Genomic DNA, 22,124 nt, shown 5'->3' with positions numbered 1-22,124 from the left:
TTTCTTAAAACATCAAAAATGGAACTAGGAACGAGGAGCCCCGCCTGTCTGGAGATACTGTAAATGCAGTTCTGTCTACTGCTTCCCATACGCTCTCTTGCTTTTTTGGACTCTCCTGGCAATGTGCCGCCTCACCGTGACAACCAAGAGACAAAACACTGCCCGTGGAAATCTTGCAGAAAGAACTGCATGACGTGTACACAGCTTTGTGATTCTATGGGAACAGGGCCTGCAAGGCTGCAGATGAGCTCCAGAGAAGTAACACCGCGAGCAGGAAACACAGTAGGAGGCATGGCGTCCTCTGAGATTGCCTGCACACTCGGATGCTAATGCACGATCTCGGGGTCTGTCCCGCTAAGTGAGGGAGCCAGGTCAGGTGGTAGCTGCATGGGCACGTGGCCCTGAAGGTGCCTGCAGCTTGTCTCTCCCTCACCTCGTTTACTTCCCTCTGGATCTCACAGCACTGTCTGCCGCAACTCCAGGATATCAGGTTCCTGACCTTTCCAGAAGAGGAATTAGCAGAGATGGAGAGATACAGACAGATGAAACTGTCCGTCGCCAGTTCCCTTACTTCCCCTCTCCTAGCCTGAGCTCCTGCCAGCCTGGATTTTCTGTTACCTGCACGAACACGGTGGACTCCAAGCCCGAAGGTCTGGTGAGCCCAGCGGTTCTCAGCTCCTGGCTGCACATTAGTCACCCGGGGTTGTGTCTCCGAGAGGACCTGCACAGCTCCCACCCTTCTGGGGACTTGGGACTCTGAGTTACTTGTCCTGGGCTGCCTAGGACAGCTGGTTAGCCTAGACTTTTTGTTGTTTCAAACTCCCCAGGAAAATCTAATATGCAGCCATGTACAGAACCACTGCTAACTTAGTTCTCAACAATGAAGACTCTGCCTACATTTAAATGCTTTGCTCCCAACTTGTTAGTCTCAAGGGAGTCAATTAAATATGTACTGAATCAATGAGGGAAGTAAGATAAATCTGATGGCTCCAGAAATATACCAAAGTTTACTTTGCCAATAACAAAATATCAATCGTGTGGAAAGTACTTGGCTCATGACAATTAAAATTGTAGATTCTGATGGTAACTTGTGTACATCTCCAGTGGAGTACTATTTGGCAATAGAAAATGCTGAGCTGTCCACACATGTAACCACACAGAATCGCAAACACACTGCACTGAGAGAAGTCAGACACAGAAGGCTGTGTGTTGCATGATTCCACCTGCATAGCATTTCTCATCTTTTTTTTTTTTTTTTTTTGGTACCGGGAATTGAACTCAGGACCTTGTGCTTGCCAGGCAGGCACTTATGCCACTGAGCTATATCTCCGGCCCTCATTTCTCAAAAGGCAGATCTGTGGTTGCCAGAGGCCAGGATGGGGATTTGGGGACTGCCACCAAAGGGTACAGAGGAACTTTCTGGGGTGGTGTCAAAACTCATAAACAATACTGTTCATACCTAAAAAATGAACTTCATGTATGTAAATTGTACCTCAAAACCTAACATTAAAAAAAGTGACCTATGGTAGATATATGTAGCAGGCATTTTTGCCACCCTGAGTAATGGGTACTCATTTCCTAGACAGAGGCTGCTTTACTTACTGAGCAAGAAGGAACTCTCTAGAATCCTTCCATGGACTGTCTAGTGCAGAATATAAAAGCCCCTCTTCTGGAATGCCAAGAGAGACCATACCAATACTTCCAAAGCCCCTGCCACTTTATCTACAGAGAAAACGCGTGGCTTTTCACCATTCTGTTGGGGCCCTTCCTATGACAGAAGGCAAGGTGGTGGACCAGACAGACTAGGGGGAGTTTATGGCCCTAAATGTGTCACCATCACACATCTCAGTCAAAGCGTAGGTGGCCCACAGCTTAAGCTTAATAATCCTGAACTGGGACCACATATTTCTCACAGTTGGGATAAAAGGACGACGTACAGCCGGCCAAGCAGTGGGCCAGGCATCACTGGTGCTATTGCCACACATGCTTTGCTGCTCTCCCTCAAGCCTTTGACCCACGAGGGAACCATGAGAAGCACGTGACCCGTGGACAGCAGCACAAAGCCGGATGCAGCGCCAAGGGAGAGCTGCAGGAAATGGCCTGACGGGCCTTCCAGGAGAGAGACAGGCTTGGGGTCCAGACTGGAGGTTTGCAGGCAGAGACAGGAAAGGCTGCTCCTAAAGGACTATGCACCCAGAGGAGATGGCGAGCCCTGCTCCGGCAGCACAGGAGACACATGACAGCCAGAGGGCAGCAGGAGGCTGGGAGCTACCTTGGAGGAGCGAAATGGACGAGGCACTAGATTTGGGCCACTCGCAATGCCACAGGGTTTCTGAGATAATGTAGGGGTGTTTAATAATGAGCATGGAAAGAGGGGCAGATGGGACACATCAAAGGAACATCTTACAGCGTGATAAATGACCAGAGAGGGGAGACATGACAATGGAGAAGATGAAACACTTATTCTGTCCCTGTCCCCTTGAGGACAAGGATCGCTTGCTTCTTGACACGAGTAAGCCCCTGGAAAAATGGGAAGAGCTGGGAGATTTCAAAGGTGGTCAAAGCCACTGAAGCAGATTCTCTCGCTCCCCATGTAGGCTATATTCTTTGAAACATTTTCAGCTCTCACTTTTTATTTCCTATAGGAAGTGAGGCCCACAGAAGTCACTACATATGAGATCTTTCGCCTGGTATTGCTTGCTGTTGAAGGTCTTGCATGGAGATAGGGATGCTGGGTCTTAGGCTAGCGATACTGGGTATCAGATCCTACTTTGATATGAAGCTGTACACATGACCAGTGTGTACTGGTTTTAGGGAAGGTACTTAATCCTGCCTAGAGCCTCCTGCTGCCACCCACATGGGATTCATTACCCCCTCACTAGTAGGTGAGCCCACCACCCTGTGATACCAACCGCACAAGTGCACTGTGGGAAATCCTAAGGCCTCCTCATTCTTGCCACAGACCCACCCTGGCCATCCCAGGACTGAAAAGAGGGCAAGCCCTCTTATGATCTCTTCTCACCACTACTGCAAATATCTCAAGAGTACTGATAATGCTTTTTTTTTTTAACCTTGAAAATAAGCTTCTCCAAATGTGTAGAAAAAAAAAAAATCAGTTGATTCTGGAAACTTTGAAAAATGTACAAAGTAAAAACAAAAATAGAAATCAGTCTCAGTTCCCATAGATAACCATATTAATATTTTGGTAATATCCTTCCGAGCTTCACCTTTTTAATGTATATACTTTCATATGAAGCTTTGTACCCATTTATCACGCTTTTTCACAAAAGCATGATTTTAAAAACAATGACTTTAGTGATACTGATTCCATTATAAAAGTAGATGAGAACTCTACACTCCTCTTCCCACATTTAAAAAATTATAATTATTGCTGTCATAACCATCTTTGAAGGTAAATTTTTTACCAACATATTTTGCTGCTTTTTTTCAAGGTCCCGGGAGGGAAGTTACTAGGCAAAAAGATAAAATCTTTTTTTTTTTCCTTTTCCTTTTCTGGATGCTAGGGATCAAGCACAAGGCCTTACCTATGCTGGGCAAGCACTCTCCCACTGAGCTTTACCCTCAGCCCATTAGAACCATTTTTAGGTTCTTGATTGGTTTTTCCAAATTGCCTCCCAGGAGTGGCTGTGCCGTCACACTCCCCCTAGCAGCACCTGAGTGAGCCCACTTCACCGCGTTCTTGCTACTGTAGGGTCTTAGTATTTTACAGCTCTTTGCTGATGTTTTTTCATAGCGCTCTCTCTTGCCGAATTTTCATAGATCCAGTGGTAGGTATGGTAACCAGTCAGTTCCCAGTGGCGGTCAGGGCCTCTCACATCAGCTGGGGCTAGGCATGTTTCTGACCTGGAACATCAATCTGCTTCTGCCTTCTCTGAAAATGAAACTTCTGGGCAAGACCGACCCCGCAGGGCTCTCCGTACTCCTTGGAGCTATCGCTGTGCTTGCTGAATGGAGACACCCCTCCAGAGAGCGACACCCACAGCCATCCTCACCTGTGAGTGAGGAGTTCTAGCACCTGCCGGGCCTCACCTTGTTCCTAGCAAGCACATTGGCTCCTGCTTTAACGAGCAGCTTGGCTGACTGGCTGAAACCATGCCAGGACGCTTCATGTAGGGCGGTGTTTCCATCCTAAGGAGCAGACAGGGGAGAAGGTACGTTATCATGACTGAGTTCTCCTACTGATCAACATATCACACTGGATACCACAGGGCCTTCATCAGCCTGGGTTCTTCACCTGAACCAGAACACAAAAAAGGATTTGGGTGGCCAGTGTCTGCATTCTCCCAGAAACAGCACGTGAGAACCACTGCAGGTACACAACAGAGAAATGAATTCAGATGTTCCACGGATGTCTTAAGGATTAGGGCCTAAACGTCCCTAGGAGCTCTACTGAGAAAGGTCCCAGGACCCACCCACAGCTCCTGTCCAGTAGAAAGCGACATATTCAGGAGGGCACAGTGTCCACTCCTCCCCACCTCCCTGCCCGCTGGGGTCTGCTCTGTTCCTGACACCAGAGTGAACCCGCAAAGAGGGGGAAGAGTTTTCTGCTTCATGAGTTCCAGGACCCTCATAGATAGGTCCCCTTCCCACTCCTTACTGCTGGGTTTTTTTTAAACCAAAATGTCATCCAGTTTATTCTTAAAGCCCTAAGAAGAGTAGGCAGCCAGGAAAAAGTGGTTTGTAAATGTGATGAAGAAGTGTCCTAAATATGTGGCTTTTAAATAAAAACTAATTAGTAAACATAGCTTGTATTTGCTTAACTTACTACTGAGAAAAGAGAAATATCATTAAATGCAATGAACTGAATGAGGGAGAGCCAGGAATGAAGGGGTCACTGGGGGGGCAGCGTGGAGGGGAGGTAGAGACGCCACGCTGTCCCTGGCCGAGGTACAGGGCACTTGGCAAGGTCAACATAGGTGCATTCTCCAGATACACCCAGGCTCTCGCTGAGACCTACTCAGCCGCATCCATGCCCCTAGAAATACGCATGAAGAGACGAGGCCTAATCTAGCTGATATCCACAAAAAGGAGTCGAGGTCCACGAGGCCAGGGAGTGGGGCAGTGCTGAGAATGGTTTTGGTGATGCGTGTCCTCTTGCGGATGCAAAGCAGAAACAGAAGGAAAGGGGAGAGGTGGTGTAAAACCACACCGGCAGGGGCTGGAAGGAGCTGTGTCTTGATTTGATGCCCACACAGGAGGTGAGGCTCGTGGAGCGCACACGTACGATCTGGGTGCTTTTCTGCACGTATGCTACACTTTACATGAAAGTTGCTGGCAGCGGGAGGAGGCAGAGGTGAATTACACGTAGGCAAGGTACATGTTTTAAGAGGGACAACGTAAAAACACTGGGTCAACACATACCATTGGGATTTCTTAAAGATCGTGGACTTTGCTTATTTTTTTCTTTCAATGGTTTAAAGACGTTAACTTGCTTTCTTATCTAAAAGCAGAAGGTAAACAGAACATCTGAAGGCACATCCTCCAAGTCCCCACAGGTGATAATTTCTAGATTTTTTTTTTTCCTTTTACCATTTGGGTTTATGTGGTTGTTACCGGTGCCATACAAGAGAGAAAGGGGTTTTACCATAAATACAGCTGGTTGGGAACGAGGTACTCTTTCAGAGGAAATCTGCGCTGATTTCATCTTGTGAAATCACGACTGACAAGCAGGAGTAATCAGGTTATGAAGTGGCTACGAAGCGGACTCCTTAGGAATCTGATCACAGCCCCCGCCTTAGGGAGTAAGTAGCGGACACCCCCACCTCACCTTGTCTTGGCGGTCCAGGGCACATCCCTCCTGAGTGAGTGCTGCAATGATCTCTGTGTTGCCCACCACCGTGGCCCGGTGCAAGGCAGTCTGGTCCCCCTGCAAAGCGACAGAGGCAGGGACAGCGGTCAACTCTCCCAGCACACCCCCACGCACTCACTCCTCCACTTGGACACCGGGACATCTCCTGTCCCCACACGGAGCAGACTGGTCACTTGCAGAACATCGTGGTCACCTCAGGCAAGGTGGGCTTTGTGGCCTTGTTAGGAGACAGTGCATGCTGGCAAAGCAGTGTAATTCACAGGGACCTGAAATCACTAGCAAGAATGGAGATCAACCTCAGAAGGAAGGGCCGACCCTGTCCTGTCTTCCCGGAGACGTGACTGCCACACATGTAAACAGTGGGTCTGGGAGCTAGGCTGTGTGCTCTATGCAGATAAAGCAGTGATGCCTTTATTCTTTATCCCCGAGGCCTGAGGTCCCAGCTTACAGAATTACTTCCCAGCCACTTCAGTTAGTAGCACTCATGCTTTGATGACAAGTGTGTAATTTGTTCACTGCTTTGCACTAGCCAAGAGCAATGCAGGGGTCTGCCTTGCTTCACCTGAGGACTGCAGGGGCTGTACCCTATCACTGCATCCTCACTGATTTATGCTGCATTCGGACCTCCTTTCGCTGTGATCAGATTCCTGGGATCACGAGCCAGTTTTCTCCTTCAGGCGCCAAAGGGAACTTGACTCTTTCCCCTAATTGCAGCGGAGAGAAGGATGAAACACTCCCAGAGGTAAGAAGGTCAAGACTGTAACAAGAGAGAGTTCCGAGGCTCTAAGAGCACATTTATCTCTGACATGTGCTCAGGAAGTCACGTTGGGGCAAATCAAGTCAGGCCCATACCCAGGTTCGAAAGGAGAGATGGTCAACCGTGTGGAAAGTTCCTGGTGGAAAGGAATGAGCACACAGCCAGGGGTCCAGGAGAGCTGGGCCGTGGACAGCCTCAGGAGACATCTGTCACCGTGGTGGGCCTCAGATCTTCACCTGCAGAAAGTGAGGGCTGAGGATGCCAGAGGTCCCTCTCTTCTGCGTTTGGATTCTATGATTTGGTTGGTAAGATTTATGTAAGTGAATTTTCTTGACAGAGTGTGGAGAGGTAAAAGACACGCTCCAGCACACCCGTCATCCTTAGCCCAAGAGAGACCACTGCAGGACAGATAACAAATTTTTAAAAGTAAGGACCTGCAACTAACTCCAAACAGCCTTAATAAAATGCAGATTCAATTTACTAATCTTCCTGGGGCTTTAACCAACAATGTATATCAAAAGCATTTACTCTGAAAAAAGCTACAGAGAAGCATGGCAGTGATGGTTTCACAAAAATAAGAATGTCCTTTTTGCCCCTGAACAGTATGCTTAAAAATAGTCACGATGGGCCGGACCGGGGATATAGCTCAGTGGCATAAGCGCCTGCCTGGCAAGCACAAGGTCCTGAGTTCGATTTCCGGTACAAAAAAAAAAAGCCATGATGGTACACTTTCTTACCCACACCTTATCACAGTGAAAAACCTATTCAATCCTAGTTAAAACTCAAATTTGTTTTGTTAAAATTAAAATTCTGTCTCTAAAAATCCACAAAGGGAAGTGATTTTTATTTTCTTCCTTATACTTTAATATCTTGTGATTTTTTATATTTAACACATATAACTTGGAGCATCAGGAAGAATACTAATTAAAAGTCTAAGCAATAACTATGTATCAGAATGTATCTATCCATGTCTCACAATCTTTCTTCAGAGTTCATTTGTAGAATTCTGGGGACTTCCGGAGTGATGGGGCCCAGACATCCAACCCTATGCCCCAACTGCATTTACTGTCCTCAGCACTGCCATCAGCAACCCTGCCCTTGGCCTCCTAAGCTCTCATCCGTTCCTCTGGTTTTTGCTGTTATCCCATTATGACAGGGCAGGTTTGGGCTGGTTCTCTTGCCCACCCTCCCAGGCCCTTGACTGAAAGGGGACCCTCTTCGTGTGCCACTCTGTCGATGGGAAAATGTGGCCAGTAGGCAATGGATGCAGGAGGGTGCCGGGCCGTTACATCACCCATTTCAAATCCCTTCAGAAGAGGAATGCTTGATGCCCAAATAAGTCATTAGGAGCGATTGTTCAGATCTTCCTTTTAAAAAATTCTGTAAGAATTCCCAAGACTTCCTGTTTTCCAATCAGAAGGGTCACAGACTTGCCCAAAGTGGGCCTCAAGTATGATTTACTATTACGGACCTGCCGAGAAAGACGGCGCTCTGTTCCCAGCAAGATCGGTGAGACTACAGCCCACTTTCAGGATACTGCTGACGTGGCCAGGTGTGAGCTGTTGGAGACCTTTCAACAGCCCTACAGACTGCGGGCAGCCTAGCCAGCACTCCTCAGCTCAGTGAGAACAACTCAGAAGACAAACCCACAACTCTGTCTGTGCTTTGCAGAAAGTGCGGACAACAAGCCCTGAACATGTAAACATGTGGGTGACGTCCGCCATTCTTGCTGTGCAGACAGCCACATGAAGGGGCTTCACGCAGGGCACGGCCTGACCTATGCCTTGGTCATATGTTACGTCATGATTCTTAGCTGCTCACTAAATCATGGGCTGAGGCAGATTTCGAGCTGTCCTAGTGCCATTATTTACTGCTTGCCTTCATTGTCACGGAGTGTATTTGCTTCCCCCACCGCAGGACAACTTTCCTCTCTGAAAACGTAGCTCAGCGCAAGCATCTAAACCTGACTTTCAGTGCAGTTCTTAGGAGTTAATTTCCAGAGGGATTATCAAAACTCAAGGAGCTCTAACTACCGAACACAAGTTGTCCCCAGGCGGCCGGCACAGGTGTCTACTGCATGCCCCTTTCTCTGTGGGGAGCTTTAAGCTGCACTCCCGCTCGTCCCAGGACATAATCTCCCCTCCCCTACTTTACTCCTCCTGGACAGACTTGCACAGAGCCCGGCCCTTTGCTTTCTTAGTCACATACACACTGCTGTGTAGGTGACATGCAGCCCTTTTCTCCCAGAAGTGGCTGTCCTTGACTGGGCGATTAGCTTTTGTCATGCCAGCTGGCATGGTTCTGGAGGACTGAGCAATAAACTTCCTCTGGCTTTAAAAAAACCAAACACTCTTAAGTTACCAGAATGGGAACTAAAGACTCAGACAGACAAAACATACAAACAAGGCCAGGCGTGTTGGCATACACCTTAATTAGCCCTCAAGAGGCCAGGGAAGGAGAATCACAAGTTCAAAGCCAGTCTGGGCTACACAGTGAGGCCCTGCCTCGAACAGTACAGGGTCGCCCCAGGCTATCACCTTGGACCGCTCTCCCTAGAACACAACACAACTGAACACTTTTAGACCCTCGGTTGAAAAACAGTCAGTTACCCATGGAATCCACACTTGGCTCCTACGTATTCAAATGTAATGCTAAAAAAGTTTTTTTAATGTTGAAACATTTCCTCAAAACATGACAAAGAAGATGAGCTCTACATACTAATGAACCCAAACAATTTTGACATAATCTGTATTTCTATATAATGTAAATCAATCATGGAGTCCTGAAACTCTGAAAAGAAAACGCTGGGGAAAATACAGGTCTCCCCCAGCATTTACTCAATGTTTAGTCAGTACTTATTGATGCATTACTGCATCGTGTAGGTCATCTAATTCTTTCAATGTATTGGTGAGCCTTGCTTAGGATAGCTAGCTAATTTGAGGTATGGTGGCTGGGCCTGAATTCAAATTGCGAAGGCTTTTTCCATTTGCACCAAGCTGCTCCCAACCTATGAGGCCAATTAAGACGGGTCTCGGAAGGCTGGGGCTGCCTCGTGACGCAAGCTAAGTGTTTATGGTAGAGCCGTGGCCGAAATATGGACCCAAGACATATTTACTGAATGATGAACTGCAAAGAACCAAAGGAAAAAAATCGCTGCAGTCAGAAAGTTGAAAAGCCAGCAACCTTGCAGTTGGGCACTCTGATTTGGAATACGCTGACCTATTTGCAAAAGAACATGAACTGCCAGTTCTTGGCTTTTTGACACATTGGTGTTTCTCACTTAAGTGCTTTGGAACCTCTGCAGTCAACATTTTGTTTTGAAATACTTTCATTTTCTCTCTTATATGTTGGAAAACAGTTGGGCGGGTGCTCCAAAGCCCAGGTCAGGAAAGGAACAGCGGGGAGGTTAGGGGGTGACGTTGGAAGGCAGAGTCCTCTGCAGGGTCAAAGGCAGCACGCTGCAAGGAGGTAAAGACAAGGTAGGTGTGCAAAGCAGTTGCTGACCTCGGTTTCTCGCTCTGATCTTGTAGAGTTCTTCCTAGCCTTTCTTCTCTGGCTCTTATTTTTTTCTTCCTTTATGCCTTTTACTGTGGCCACGGGGTCTTGGACTATTTCTGAGGAGGGGGGTGTGTGGCTGCTCATTGACCAATCAGAGATGGCGTTAGGGTTCCAGTGAAGGTTGCCGGGATAGGTGGGAAGCAAGAGAGAATTTGCACCTGGAGTTGCATATTCTACAGAACTGGTTTCCACAGGTTGAAATTCATAATAATCCCACTCCAGACCACTGGAGGTCATTCTTCAACTAATTCTCAATCCTTACCATGCCATAAAGACCAGTATCTGTAGAACAGGAAGTTAGGAGTAAATTCTTTACAGTATTAGCATTCTCTACCCACCGCCCAAGAGAGGTAACTTCTGAAGGTAACTTTTTCCCCAGTACTTGACCTCCCACCCTCTTTAAAGGATATAAAGAGATTTCTTCCTTGATTCTTGCATACATTTCAAGGCTGATCATCAAGAACCATGATACGGACACAGGAGACAGCCATGGGTCAGATAACGGCAAATGCAAAACTTCAGAAGTAGTGAAGGTCAACCTACCTTCGCCACACCCACTTTTTTTAGACTGTTTGTTACTGTTGTTTTCCTTTAACTTAAGCAATGCGTGTGTTCTCGGGCTGGGACAAAGAAAAGATGTAGGAAAATTTCAGTGAAGGAGAGAGGGTGCTCCTGTCTATCAGCAGGGCTGGCTTTCCTTCGGTCAGCACGCCTCACCCTGGCCACTTTGTGACAGTTCCAGACTTTTTTACCTCTTGCCTTGCCTTGGACAGAAGCAGCAGCAGTTTTAGGAACTGGCGTGGCTTGGCTGCACAAGAACCCAGATCTCCGGAGCACCAGACGTAGGCTAGGCAGCACTGCTGGGTGGGATGGCTCGCACACTGGGCCCTGCGGCCTTGCCCTTGGGGCCAATGAGGGCTCTGATAATGCAAAGAGCACATCAGATGCCCCCAACATGTTTGTGCTAGCAATTCAAGCCTCCTTCTTTCTTTGGTTAGCCTCTCCTCCCTCTCCCTGTATTTCCCTCCTGTCATCTAAGGACATGATTTGAGCTAGGAACGTTATATTGGCAATAATGTAAAAAAATAACATGTGACTCAAGGTAAAAATCAAAAGCTTGAAACTAATCAGCATCTTTCGAAAATAACATCTTTGATGACCTAACAGGTTTCAGACCTATCTAGAGATTTAGGAGACATACTAGATGGCCTTCTGCCTGTGCTCAAAGTAATGACATACTGTCTTTGCAAACACTGTCGTTTTTCACTGGTACATGTGTTTGCCAAGTTGTAAGATATCACACAGAGACCCAAGGAACACTTCAAGTACTGTGATAAACAAAGCTGTACTTTGTATGGCTGACGGTCTGAAATTTGAGTAACATTTTCTAGCCAGTATTACTAAAAGTGAATCTGGAAGACATTCATGATAAGGGCGAACTCTCCAAGTTTCTGTGTTGCCCACAAAATTTCGTATGTCTTAGAAGTTTACCACACATTTTAAGAGTTCAGTTTCTGAAAATAGTTTCCAATCACATTCCCACAGGGCCTTTTCCTAAGGACTCTTTGGAGGACAATCCTTTGTGAGAGAATTCACCTTCTCCAAAGATCAGCAGGGCAGTGCTACATACCCGACCCCAGCCACTACTCACTGATTCAGAAATGGACAACAGATCCCAGGGTAGCCACTCTGAGTCCTGTCTAGATCATTAAATGGACAGTCTGAGAGCCGAGTTCATGGCAGCCAGATCTGGATAATAGCACAGCACCAGAGTGAACTCTCAAGAGGCCTTGTTTACTTGGATTCCATGAGATCTATCCCCCACCCTCCTTGAATAGATCCTTTTCAACTAGGATGAGGGCTCCTACTCACATCATCCTGGACGTCCAGGTCACAGCCGGCCTTCAGCAAGATCTGGACCACAGAAAGATGGCCCTTATTGGCAGCAAGGTGCAGGGGAGTCCGGCCATGCTGTCAATGCAAAGCAAACACTGATTTCAGAACAAGACATCAAAACCACTCCTTTGGGGGTGGGGGCAGGGGCTACAGCAAGGTTTGCACCACAGTTTTCTTTCCTTTTTTGTTTGTTTTTCTTCCAGTACCAGGAATCGAACTCAAGACCTTGCACTTGCCAGGCAGGCGCTCTGCCACTGAACTAAATCCCCAGCCCCAAGCACCACAGTTTTCAAGATCCCTGCCCTTGCCACTTTAGTTTGACAGGAGAGTCTTAGGAATTACCCAGAATTCAAGTTGTCTCAGTTAACTTTGGGTACTGACATTGTAATCAATGAACCAAATATACTTAAAATGATTTCATTGAATACAGTATATAGTTTCTATTTTCCATTCATAAGCAGCAAAGTAAAAAGTAGCAAAGTGAGGGTTTCATATCTTATTTTCCCACTGGTGCTAATGCTATGGGAAGGTGAAGTGCCACAGTGACGCTAACCAGGGCAAGGGGTAAGAAAATAGCAAATTTCAAGCTAATCTGCCTCCAGTTAGTAACTCCTTAAAATTAAAAATCACAGGCAGGCGTGGTGGCACATGCCTGTCATCCCAGCACTCGGGAGGCTGAGGCAGGAGGATCATTGTGAGTTCAAGACCAGCCTGGGCTACAAAGTGAATTCAAGGCCAGCCTGAACGGCATAGCAAGATCCTGTCTCAAAAACGACCCAAAAAAAAAAAAAAAAAAAAAATTAAAGATCACAAACTGATTAGGAAAGGTTTACTTTCCATTTTTATGAAAAAAATAAAAATTTCATAGCAAAATTTTTAGTTAATATACTGTGCATCAACCATAAGAGCAGTTACTCAGAGTACAAGACAGACAAAAAAGACCCTTACAAAGAAGAAACAAACAGAATAACATAAAACTTTCTTTTAAATGAACTAAGAAAAACTGGTAGTATAAATGAAACAAATTGGCACATATATTAAAATACTTTTGGAACAACAGAATAGGTAATTTCTGGAATTGTTTGAACTTCTCCCTACTTCCTATTTATCTTTTAATTTGTTCTTTATTTGTATGTAGAATATTAATAACACAATATGTGTATATAATATATATGTATTGTTTCTCATATAAGAGAAACCACGCAATATTTAAGCTTGTATGTCTTATTTCACTTACCACTATGTTCTCATGTTGCATTCATTTGCCCACAAATGCCTCAAGTTTTTCTGTATGGCAGAGTAGTACCCCACTGTGTAATTATGGACCATTTCAGCCATTCAAAAATACAATATTTTAAACTTTATGTACCCATCTGCCATCTTAAGGAAAGATCAGAGAATGACTGACTCGTTGGGAATGCCTTCCAGATCTCATCCCTCTCCAGCACTAGAGGGAATCCCCCTCTCAAACTTGGTGTTCATCATTTCTTTGGCCTTTGTTATGTTTTCACTACCGGCTGGTGGCCAGAGACCATATAAAAACACGGTTGTGCTTGTTTCAAACTCTATGTCCATGATATTAAACTGTACGGTGTCACTCAGCACTTTTTCTCCATTATACTGTTAAGACTTTTTCCCACACTATCACACATAGCTCAGTTTATTACTCATACGCGTAGTGATGGGCACCAGTCCTTACACAGCTCCACTCCTTATACAGCTGAGTGGGTTTCTCAGCCCTCTGGCTGCGTCACAGAAAAGTCTGTCCCTCAGCTGCTCTAAGCACATGGTTCCTGGGATGAAACACCAAGGGTGACACGTGGAGGAAATAACACTTCTCAGTCTAAACTAACTGTTGTGGTTGAAACATTGTGTCAACTTGGGGAGTCTAGAGGTTTGGCTAAGTGACTCAGCAGGAAGCCAGGATACTTACTTTGTATACATCCTGAGCCTGTGGAAGAGGAGGGCATGGAGATTGTGTGAGAGCTACACGCCCCTTAGGTGGGGGTAGCCTGTTTACGATGTAAAGCAAGAAAGAAGCTGCTTGCCGCCATTCCTCCGGGTTTGCTCTGGCTGTTTGCTGTTCGGCTGCCATTCCACCCTTTGCTCTTGTTGCTTTGCTATCTTCTGCCTCGGAGCCAACCAAGTATGGACTGAAACCTCCACAAACTGTGAGCTAAATAAACCTTTCCTTCCTTCATTTTGGGCGTTGGGTATTTTGTCTCAGCAACGAGGGAAAAGTAGCCAAGACACTAACCGACCTTCCCAAACTCCTGCTTCTCCAAAGGAGCTATTCTGTTCCCTCAGGATTCACTGTGAAAAACAGGTTCACGCACCATTTAGCCTCTGCACCACCCACACTGAGACACAACACTGAGGACTGAGTCTCACCAAGCCCTACTCCCTGCTCACCACGTCCATAAAGACCCAAAGGTGGCGATTAATATTCCAGCCGGATAAGCCTATTTATAGTCTCAATAAAGCACAAGCTGCCATAGATAACTAGCCGTGGAGAAAGACAGAGGTAACAGACGATAAAGAATCTTAATTTCCACTCACGAGATGCAATCAGCGCTGGAATGAGTCCGGAAAGAAAGAGGTCAGAGCTCACTTTAAAATTAGAATTCTTAATTAAGAACAAAGTTACTCCCAAAAAGTGGGCTATAAAACACCTTTATAAAGAGACCATATCCGAGGTGAGATAAAGGGTGACCTTTCTTTGCTGGTGACTGTGCTCAGCTGTATGCTATTTAACCCTGATCCTTAAATGATGTGTCCACAGCTGATTGGACAGAGCAAAATGAGAGGGTTTCACTCCTCGGGCCCCATCTCAGGTGCCATCTGTCATCGCGCGTCCTTGTCAAGGACCTACTTTGACACTGAATCAGTGACCGTCACACATTTCCGAAGGCATTCTGAAACACGGACAGCGCACCACAGATGTGAGGAGAAACGTCTGAGCTGTGAGGACGGTGACAACACGGTCCGATAAAAATGCCTTCACATCACCAGAAAGCAGAGCGCACAATGGGGAGCGGCCGGGAGGAGAGGCTGGGGGAGGGGCACACACACAGGAGTCACCGGTCCCGCCTTCCTTACTGAGAACACCAATCTCCAAACTACGCCTGCGCCTCCACAGCAAGACACGTTCTCAACTTGCCTTCTCCACACCGACAGCACTTCCGCTCCCTGCGGGGGAACCAGAGCATCCTGCTGCGTCACCTGGGCTATGGTCTCCTGAAGGGCAGGGACTGTACCTTCCTCCAAATCATGAACCAGGCCAACTCGGGGGCAGTGTAGGGCCATAGGAGAGAGTGTTTTTCAAGCACAGGGCAGGACCAGACCCAACTGTGCTAGATTTGCCATCAGGAAGATACACGGAAATTCAGGGTGGGTGCACGCTTCAGTTTCTAGGCTGTCTCTGCCTCTCTGAGGTGGTATCAACAGCCTCAGCAGTGACACAAGGGCTTCTCTGAGGATGATCTGTACCCCCTTGCGTGCTTGGCTTCTTTGCTGGCACTGGGAAAAGGCACAGAGGCAGCAAAGGAAGAAACTTGTTTCCTACAGAACTTGGAGCTGCCTGCGTCTGACCCTTTCACTGTCCCAGCACAAGGCAAGGTCCCTCCATACATGTACTGTCAAGCAAAGGAGGAAAGCAAGGATGAAGCCACTCTATTTCCATCCTCTCGGTCTGGCCAGGGAAAAAACGGTGACAGGAGTAAAAGACCCAGTACTATGAACGGTAAGTGGAAGAAGCTTTTGAAGCATTAATTTGCCCTGGGTTTTACCCTCAAAGATCAGCCTGACTCACCTCAGGCCCTGGTAGCCCAGGGAGACCAACATTCATAAAGGCAACAGCAGCAGACAGCAGCAATAACTTTACTGCATGGTCCACCTTGTCTTAAGAAGTACAGATACGTGGCTCGGTGTAGCGGCTCATGCTGGGAGCTCACTGGGGAGGCTGAGTCAGTCCAAGACCCATCTGGCAACTTAGAAAGACCCGGTCTCAAAAAATAGAAAGTCTGGAGAAATGAATCAGAACTAAGGCCTGGGCTCAATCTCCATTTCCAGAGGAAAAAGAAAAAAGAACTTTACATGTGTTAGCTCACCCAATCTTCCCAGCCCAGTATGGTAGACACTATTCTTAAGCCTATTTTACAGAGGAGGAAACTGAGGCATGGACACTGCCACTTGTTCTATGCCATGCAGCAGGTAGCTGAAGTATGGACTCGTCTCTTACGCATCTGTTCCAGCCCCTGTGCTCCTACCCACCTCCACGCTGCCTTGACGGTGTTATGGGGTGGAGTCCCTGGCAGACATGGGACTCTATGTCGCGCTTGCAAGTGCTTAGGTGTTGTGACCCAGGCTAAACACTGACCTCTGGGGTTTCTTAGAAGTAGCTTGGCTTTCTCGGAACCCTGGCGATGAGCAGAGGTTATGTATTTTCTCTGTATACTAAAACATCCTGGGGAGGATATTTCCTGATTCCTAAACCCCTCCTCCTGAGTCTGATCAACTCTTGGTAGCGGGGCCCAGGTACCAGTCTTTATACAACTCCTCAACGACTCCAGTGTGTGACAGGTTGAGAACACAGGAGAAGATGAAGAGGCCGGATAACCCCTCCCCAGAGCAGCCCGCAGGCTAAGCCTGCCTGGCTGGGCCTGCCCGAGCAAGAACCATTCCTCTCACTACATTCTTCGTGACGCTCTTGTCCCCACCTGTCAGTGCAAAACTCCAAGACTTCCCTGCTGTGACCCAGAGCTTCCTGTATCGTCAAAGAATACATAGTAAGCATAATGCATTACTAAAAAATTTGTAAAGTAAAAGAAAATCCCCTCTAATTCCACAACCCAATTCAACTAATCTTTATGCAATCTTTCTCAGAGTATCTCTTCTATTGGTGCTCTTGCACAGTTACATTTACGGGTCATATCAAACTGTCCTGCTTTTTGCAAAAGTATTATACCCTAAGCCAGTGGTTCTTAAACTGAATTTGGCAGCAGGCTGCCCTAGAGAGCTTGTTAAAACAGATTGCTGAGATCTCTTTTCAGTGTCTGATCCAGTAAGTGTGGGGTAGAACCTGGGAATGTGCATTTCTAACAACTTCCTGAGAGGAAGATACTAGCGGCTGAGGACCACATGTTTAGAGCTATTGACTTAGACCACTGGTGTTTACCTCTATTCCTTATTAGAGTTATCTAAAATCTTAAACACATACCCACCAGAAAAGCCATTCCCAAACTTTATCCCCAAAGCACTGGATTCCATCAACCTATGGTAGTGTCTGAAGTCGGTGTTTTTAAAGTTCTAGGTGATCCTAGTGTACAGCTACAGGTTATAAACCCCAGTCTTGGCCCCTTTAAAGGGCCAGTTCCTGGTCCTAGTATCAGGATGGGGCATCTGCAGCCGGAGCAGACAATATCCCTGAACTCCCCTTTCATCTAACCAGGAATCAGAGCTGGCTCACCTCCAGGGAACTGGACAGGGAAGGGCTTTGAGATATTGCCAAACTGTTCACTGGCCCCCTGTGAACAGTTCTGGGGTGCTGACTGGAAGGATGCTTTACTCAGGCGGCTGAGCCCTATGGGCCAGGCTGCAGCAGAACTGCCCATGGGAGCATCAGGAAACTCCCACTCCACAGGTGACTCACAAGGTCAAAATGCAGGTGATAATGGAGGATGCACAGAGGGTCCCTGCTTCTCATTCTGGCAGTGGGGAAGACTGTCAGGGAAAACTCGAGGAGGGAGATTTCTGCTAAGATAATAATCTCCTACCAGTGAAGGTGACAAGGGAGCCCAGACAAAGGCAACCAGCTTAAAACCTTGAAAAGAAGTGGAGGTGTTCACTCCCCGCATGTGCTCAGGTATGGTACTGACCCTCTTCACTGGATACTCTGCAGGCAGACCAAGGTGCTGATGTTGGAGACACCTCCTGAGGAAAGGTCACACCCCAGGCATCTCTCTCTCTCTCTCTCTCTCTCTCTCTCTCTCTCTCTCTCTCTCTCTGTCTCTCTCTCTGTCTCACCACCCTGCCTCCCTTCCTCCAAGGGCTTTGGGAGCCCTGGGTGATGACCCTGGTCACTCATTACTCCAGCCAGGTCACAGCTTCTTACTTCTGCTTAAGCATTTCAGAGCCTACTTACTAAAGAGCAGGTCTTTCAGAGGGATAATACCCGCCCCATAAATGACAAGGTCTACAGAGCAGAATGCACCTCAACAGCAAGAAGCAAGGGTACTGGCTGGTGCTTAGCTATTCCTGCAGCACCATCTTTCTTCAATGATATTCCTATGACCAGAGTCACAGAGACTTGGGTCAGAATCCAGTGGAATAAAAGGATAGAAACCTGACGGGAGGGAGAGACTGCATAAAGAAATCGAGACTCATTAGCTTAGACATAAAACAATTTAAGCATCTTAACTGGGGGTATTCAAGGAGGTCAGGTAGGTAGATATGGTTCACATGAGGAGAAAATGCATAACAGGAAGAGTTTAGGCTACATGAGTGTAATAGTTCCAGAGTAATAAAGTTTCCTTTCTTTAGGAGGTCTTAAGATATATGGCAGTCTGGGTCATGCAGTTTTTTCTGAGGTAGGTAATGTTTGAGTATATTATCTGTAGCATTAAGAACAGAGGTAGTATGATGCAAGAAAGTTGTAAGGCTGATCAAATAAGAATGGCACATATTTTAGAAACATAATATTCCAAAGGAAAAAGATCCTTGAGAGTTTAATTTGGATGAATATAGTAAGGCTAACAGAGGTTAAATGAGTTCTCAAGTTTTAAATCTTATTTGTAGCAGGATGGCAATAGCTGAAATCCTGGTCACCTGAGATTTTTTTTAGATTTTACACGGCAGAAGAACCCCACTTTCCCAGGTGCTTCCCCCCGACTGGTCCTCTTATCATAGATAGTATTTGTGGAGAGTATCAGTGTCTTGAATGACGTAGATTTGGGTCAGAAAACTTTAAAATGCTTCTCAGGCTATGATTCAAAGAAGACATTCAGAAGAAAATGTGCTATGGATCAAAGAAAAGTAAGAAAATAAAACTACATTCTAAAACAATTTACAGTTTAAAAAGTGTTTGGGGCTTTCTTGCCTTATTGGGAATGTGTTTTGTTGACTTGGATGAGTGACACATCACATCTTAGGTGACGAGCAGCAGCAAAGGAGTAAAGTCTTTGGATGACAAAAATCAAGAAACATGATAGTCTCAGGCTGGAAGAATAGGGAAATAACAAGACAAAATGTTATGGGGGCAAATGGAAATTCCTGCAGTGGGTGTCAACAGTCCATCCATGCCAGGACAGAGATACTGGGATAGTCTTATAAAATGACAAGCATCAAAATAATCTGGAGAGGTTATTAAAAAAAAAAAAATATATATATATATATATATAAAGGAATTGATTATTCCTAGCAATTAGATTTCATTAATAAGAAGCCCCCCCCTTTTGCAGCTTAGTAACACTAGACAAGTCCACCAATAAGGACTAAACTATTTCAAGCAACTTACCTAGCTGTTGAGGATTCCACGGTATACATGTCATTACGTGAAAAGACATCAGTGAATGGCCCTCATGCCCCTCACAAGCAGCTACTTAAATTACAAATTACATTTCCAATCAACTGACATATTCATAAAACAAAGCATAGTGGCCTGATGTGTGATGAGCTAAGGGGTGGGAGATTAAGACTTGCCTCTCCAGAAAGTAGACACCACTGGCATTTCAGCAACTGTTAATCTATCAGGTGTTTTTCTTCCTTTGCTGGTACTGTATAATGAACTACCGAACCATCCTTGCATTCCTGAAACAAATGCACTTGGTCATACTATATTACTCCTCTGATAAGTGCTGTATTCTGTCAGGCAATGTTAAGAATTTTTGTATCTATTTTCATAAGTGAGGTTAGTGCACGATTCTGGTTCTCATTCTTATTTATATTTGCCTGGTTTGATTACCATGGGTGTGTTGGTTTTATAAAACAATCTAGCTTTCCATTTTGCCCAATGCTTCACAATATTTTAAGTAACACTGAATTTTTTTTGGTAAAATTAAAACATCACTGTAAAAATGTTCAGCCTTAGTGCTTTTGCAAAGGCTATATATTTAATCATATTTCCAATTTTTCTTTCTCCTTTTCCTCCTCTTAGTTCACTGAAAATTTGTTTATTAAGGTGCTAATTTTTACATGGCTTATTCAGTACTTCTTGTGCAACTTAAAATTCTAAGTAGTCCCTGAATAATCCAGATATCTGTAATACAGAAATGCACAAAGGACTATATTTCTTGATACTTAACACAGACTTCTCTTCGCTAACTTCCATTTGCCAGATAAATAAAACACTAACCTGCCATAAATTCATAAATTTATGAATTAAGAAATTCATAAATTCCTATTTCTCAAGTTGTTATTATTATTTTCTGAACTTTCATTAAAAATGAAGCAAAAACCCCAAAATCAAAACCTTTATCTGGACCAACACTGACAAACAGACTAATGAAAGTAAGTTTTATCCACCACAGAGGAAAAACACAGACCAGAGGGAGCTGTGGCTATAGCTCGTGGGTAGAGCACTTGCCTAACATGCCCGAGGCCCTGGGTTTGATCCCATGACTGCCAAAAAAAGACTGTTAATTTATTTTCCACTCAGAATATGCTTGGTATTTGGAGAAATAAGTGATTTGCTGTCAGCAGCTGCTTTAGGAGAATGATCAGTAAATGCTTTGTCATTAGCTGGATTTTGATACGAGGGCCCATCACCTCTCTCCTGCATTCATCTTCAAATTTCCTGCTCCTTTAACCATAATTCAGCCTTTTTAGTTTCAATTTGAGGCTAGTCATTGTTTTCTCATAATTCTTTTCAGGATTATTAAAGAAGTTACATGCAATCTACCTTGACACAGGACGCCTGCAATATTCCCAGTGTCTTGGGAACTATCCTTTTCGAGTCTCTGCTTATTCAGCATCACCAATAAATACATTTTCCAGAGATAGGCCAACTGCTATTGGAATCTGACTCAACAAAAGGTAGGATTTCACTAAACCCAAAAATTGTCTTAGTTTGAAGGCTGGATGATGAACAGTCTTTTCCCATATTCTCCAATGTGTCGTACAGGAGTGACAGTCTTCAGAAAGCCACAAGTAAAAAAGCCTCCAAAATTGAGTTGGATGCCAAGGCAGCAGCAGCCAGACAGAGTTGTCACTACAGTGACCAAAGTCTGCTATAATAAGCTCATGGCTGCCATGTTGACAACAGACAACAGGAAGAAGTGGAGCGTCAAATCTTTGCTTTAGTAATTTAAGACTTTACTTAAATTTTCTGCTTCTTAACCCCAATTAAAATACCATTAGTATACTTCACAGATCTACAGAAAATATTCCTAAAATTCATCTGGAACCAGAAGAGGCCTAGAATAGCAAAAGCAATCCTGGGCAACAAAAGAAAGGCAGGAGGCATCACAATCCCTGATTTGAAATTACACTACAAAGCTACTGTAATAAAATCAGTGTGGTATTGGAAAAAAAAAAACAACAAAAAACAGACCTGAGGATCAAGGGAACAGAGTAGAAGATGCAGACACAACTCTAAACACACTGAGCCACCTTATCTTTGACAAAGGGGCCAAACATGTTCACTGGAAGAAAGATAGCCTCTTTAATAATAGTGTCTATAAAACTGGCTTTCCACATGACAAAGACTAAAATTAGACCCATGTCTACCACCATGCACTAATGTCAAAATGGATCAAAGATGTAAATATTAAAACAGAAACACTAAATCTACCAGAAGAGAAAGTAGGTAGAAATCTTGAAGACATGGGTAGGCAGAGAGTTCATGAACAAAAACCAAACTGCATGGGAAATACTTCAAAGAATCAACAACTGAGATCTCATCTTATTGAAAAGTTTTTGTACATCAAAAGAAATCACCAATAGGGTAAAAAGAAAACTCATGAATTGGGAAAAAATTTTAGCCAACTGTCCCTCAGACAAAGGATTTCTATCTAGAACATATAAAGAATTTTTAAAAACATCAATTCCCCAAAATTCAAAGACCCAATCCAAAAATGGGCATCTGAG

At 45.2% G+C, this 22,124-nt stretch overlaps 1 protein-coding gene across 10 annotated transcripts in view; it reads right to left on the bottom strand.

The window, feature by feature from the left end:
- Ankrd6 (ankyrin repeat domain 6) overlaps positions 1–22,124 on the bottom strand; it is a 151,504-nt gene that overhangs the window by 17,682 nt on the left and 111,698 nt on the right. For 6 of the 10 annotated variants that reach the window (XM_013510763.1, XM_013510764.1, XM_005377752.2 and 3 more), the window contains 3 exons: positions 12,018–12,116; positions 5,789–5,887; positions 4,051–4,149 (listed from right to left, as the gene is read on the bottom strand). In XM_013510763.1, coding sequence (XP_013366217.1) covers positions 4,051–4,149; positions 5,789–5,887; positions 12,018–12,116 — 297 coding nt within the window. Of the gene's footprint in view, positions 1–4,050; positions 4,150–5,788; positions 5,888–10,091; positions 10,419–12,017; positions 12,117–22,124 lie in introns of those variants that run through there. The other 4 variants (XM_013510766.1, XM_013510765.1, XM_013510762.1 and 1 more) reach the window with 3 other exon arrangements.

Source organism: Chinchilla lanigera, unplaced genomic scaffold (assembly GCF_000276665.1).
Source record: "Chinchilla lanigera isolate Chin_1 unplaced genomic scaffold, ChiLan1.0 scaffold00010, whole genome shotgun sequence".
Classification (NCBI taxonomy): Eukaryota; Metazoa; Chordata; class Mammalia; order Rodentia; family Chinchillidae; genus Chinchilla; species Chinchilla lanigera.
Note: the sequence above shows the minus strand (reverse complement) of the source record. Positions and strands in the feature narration are given on the sequence as shown.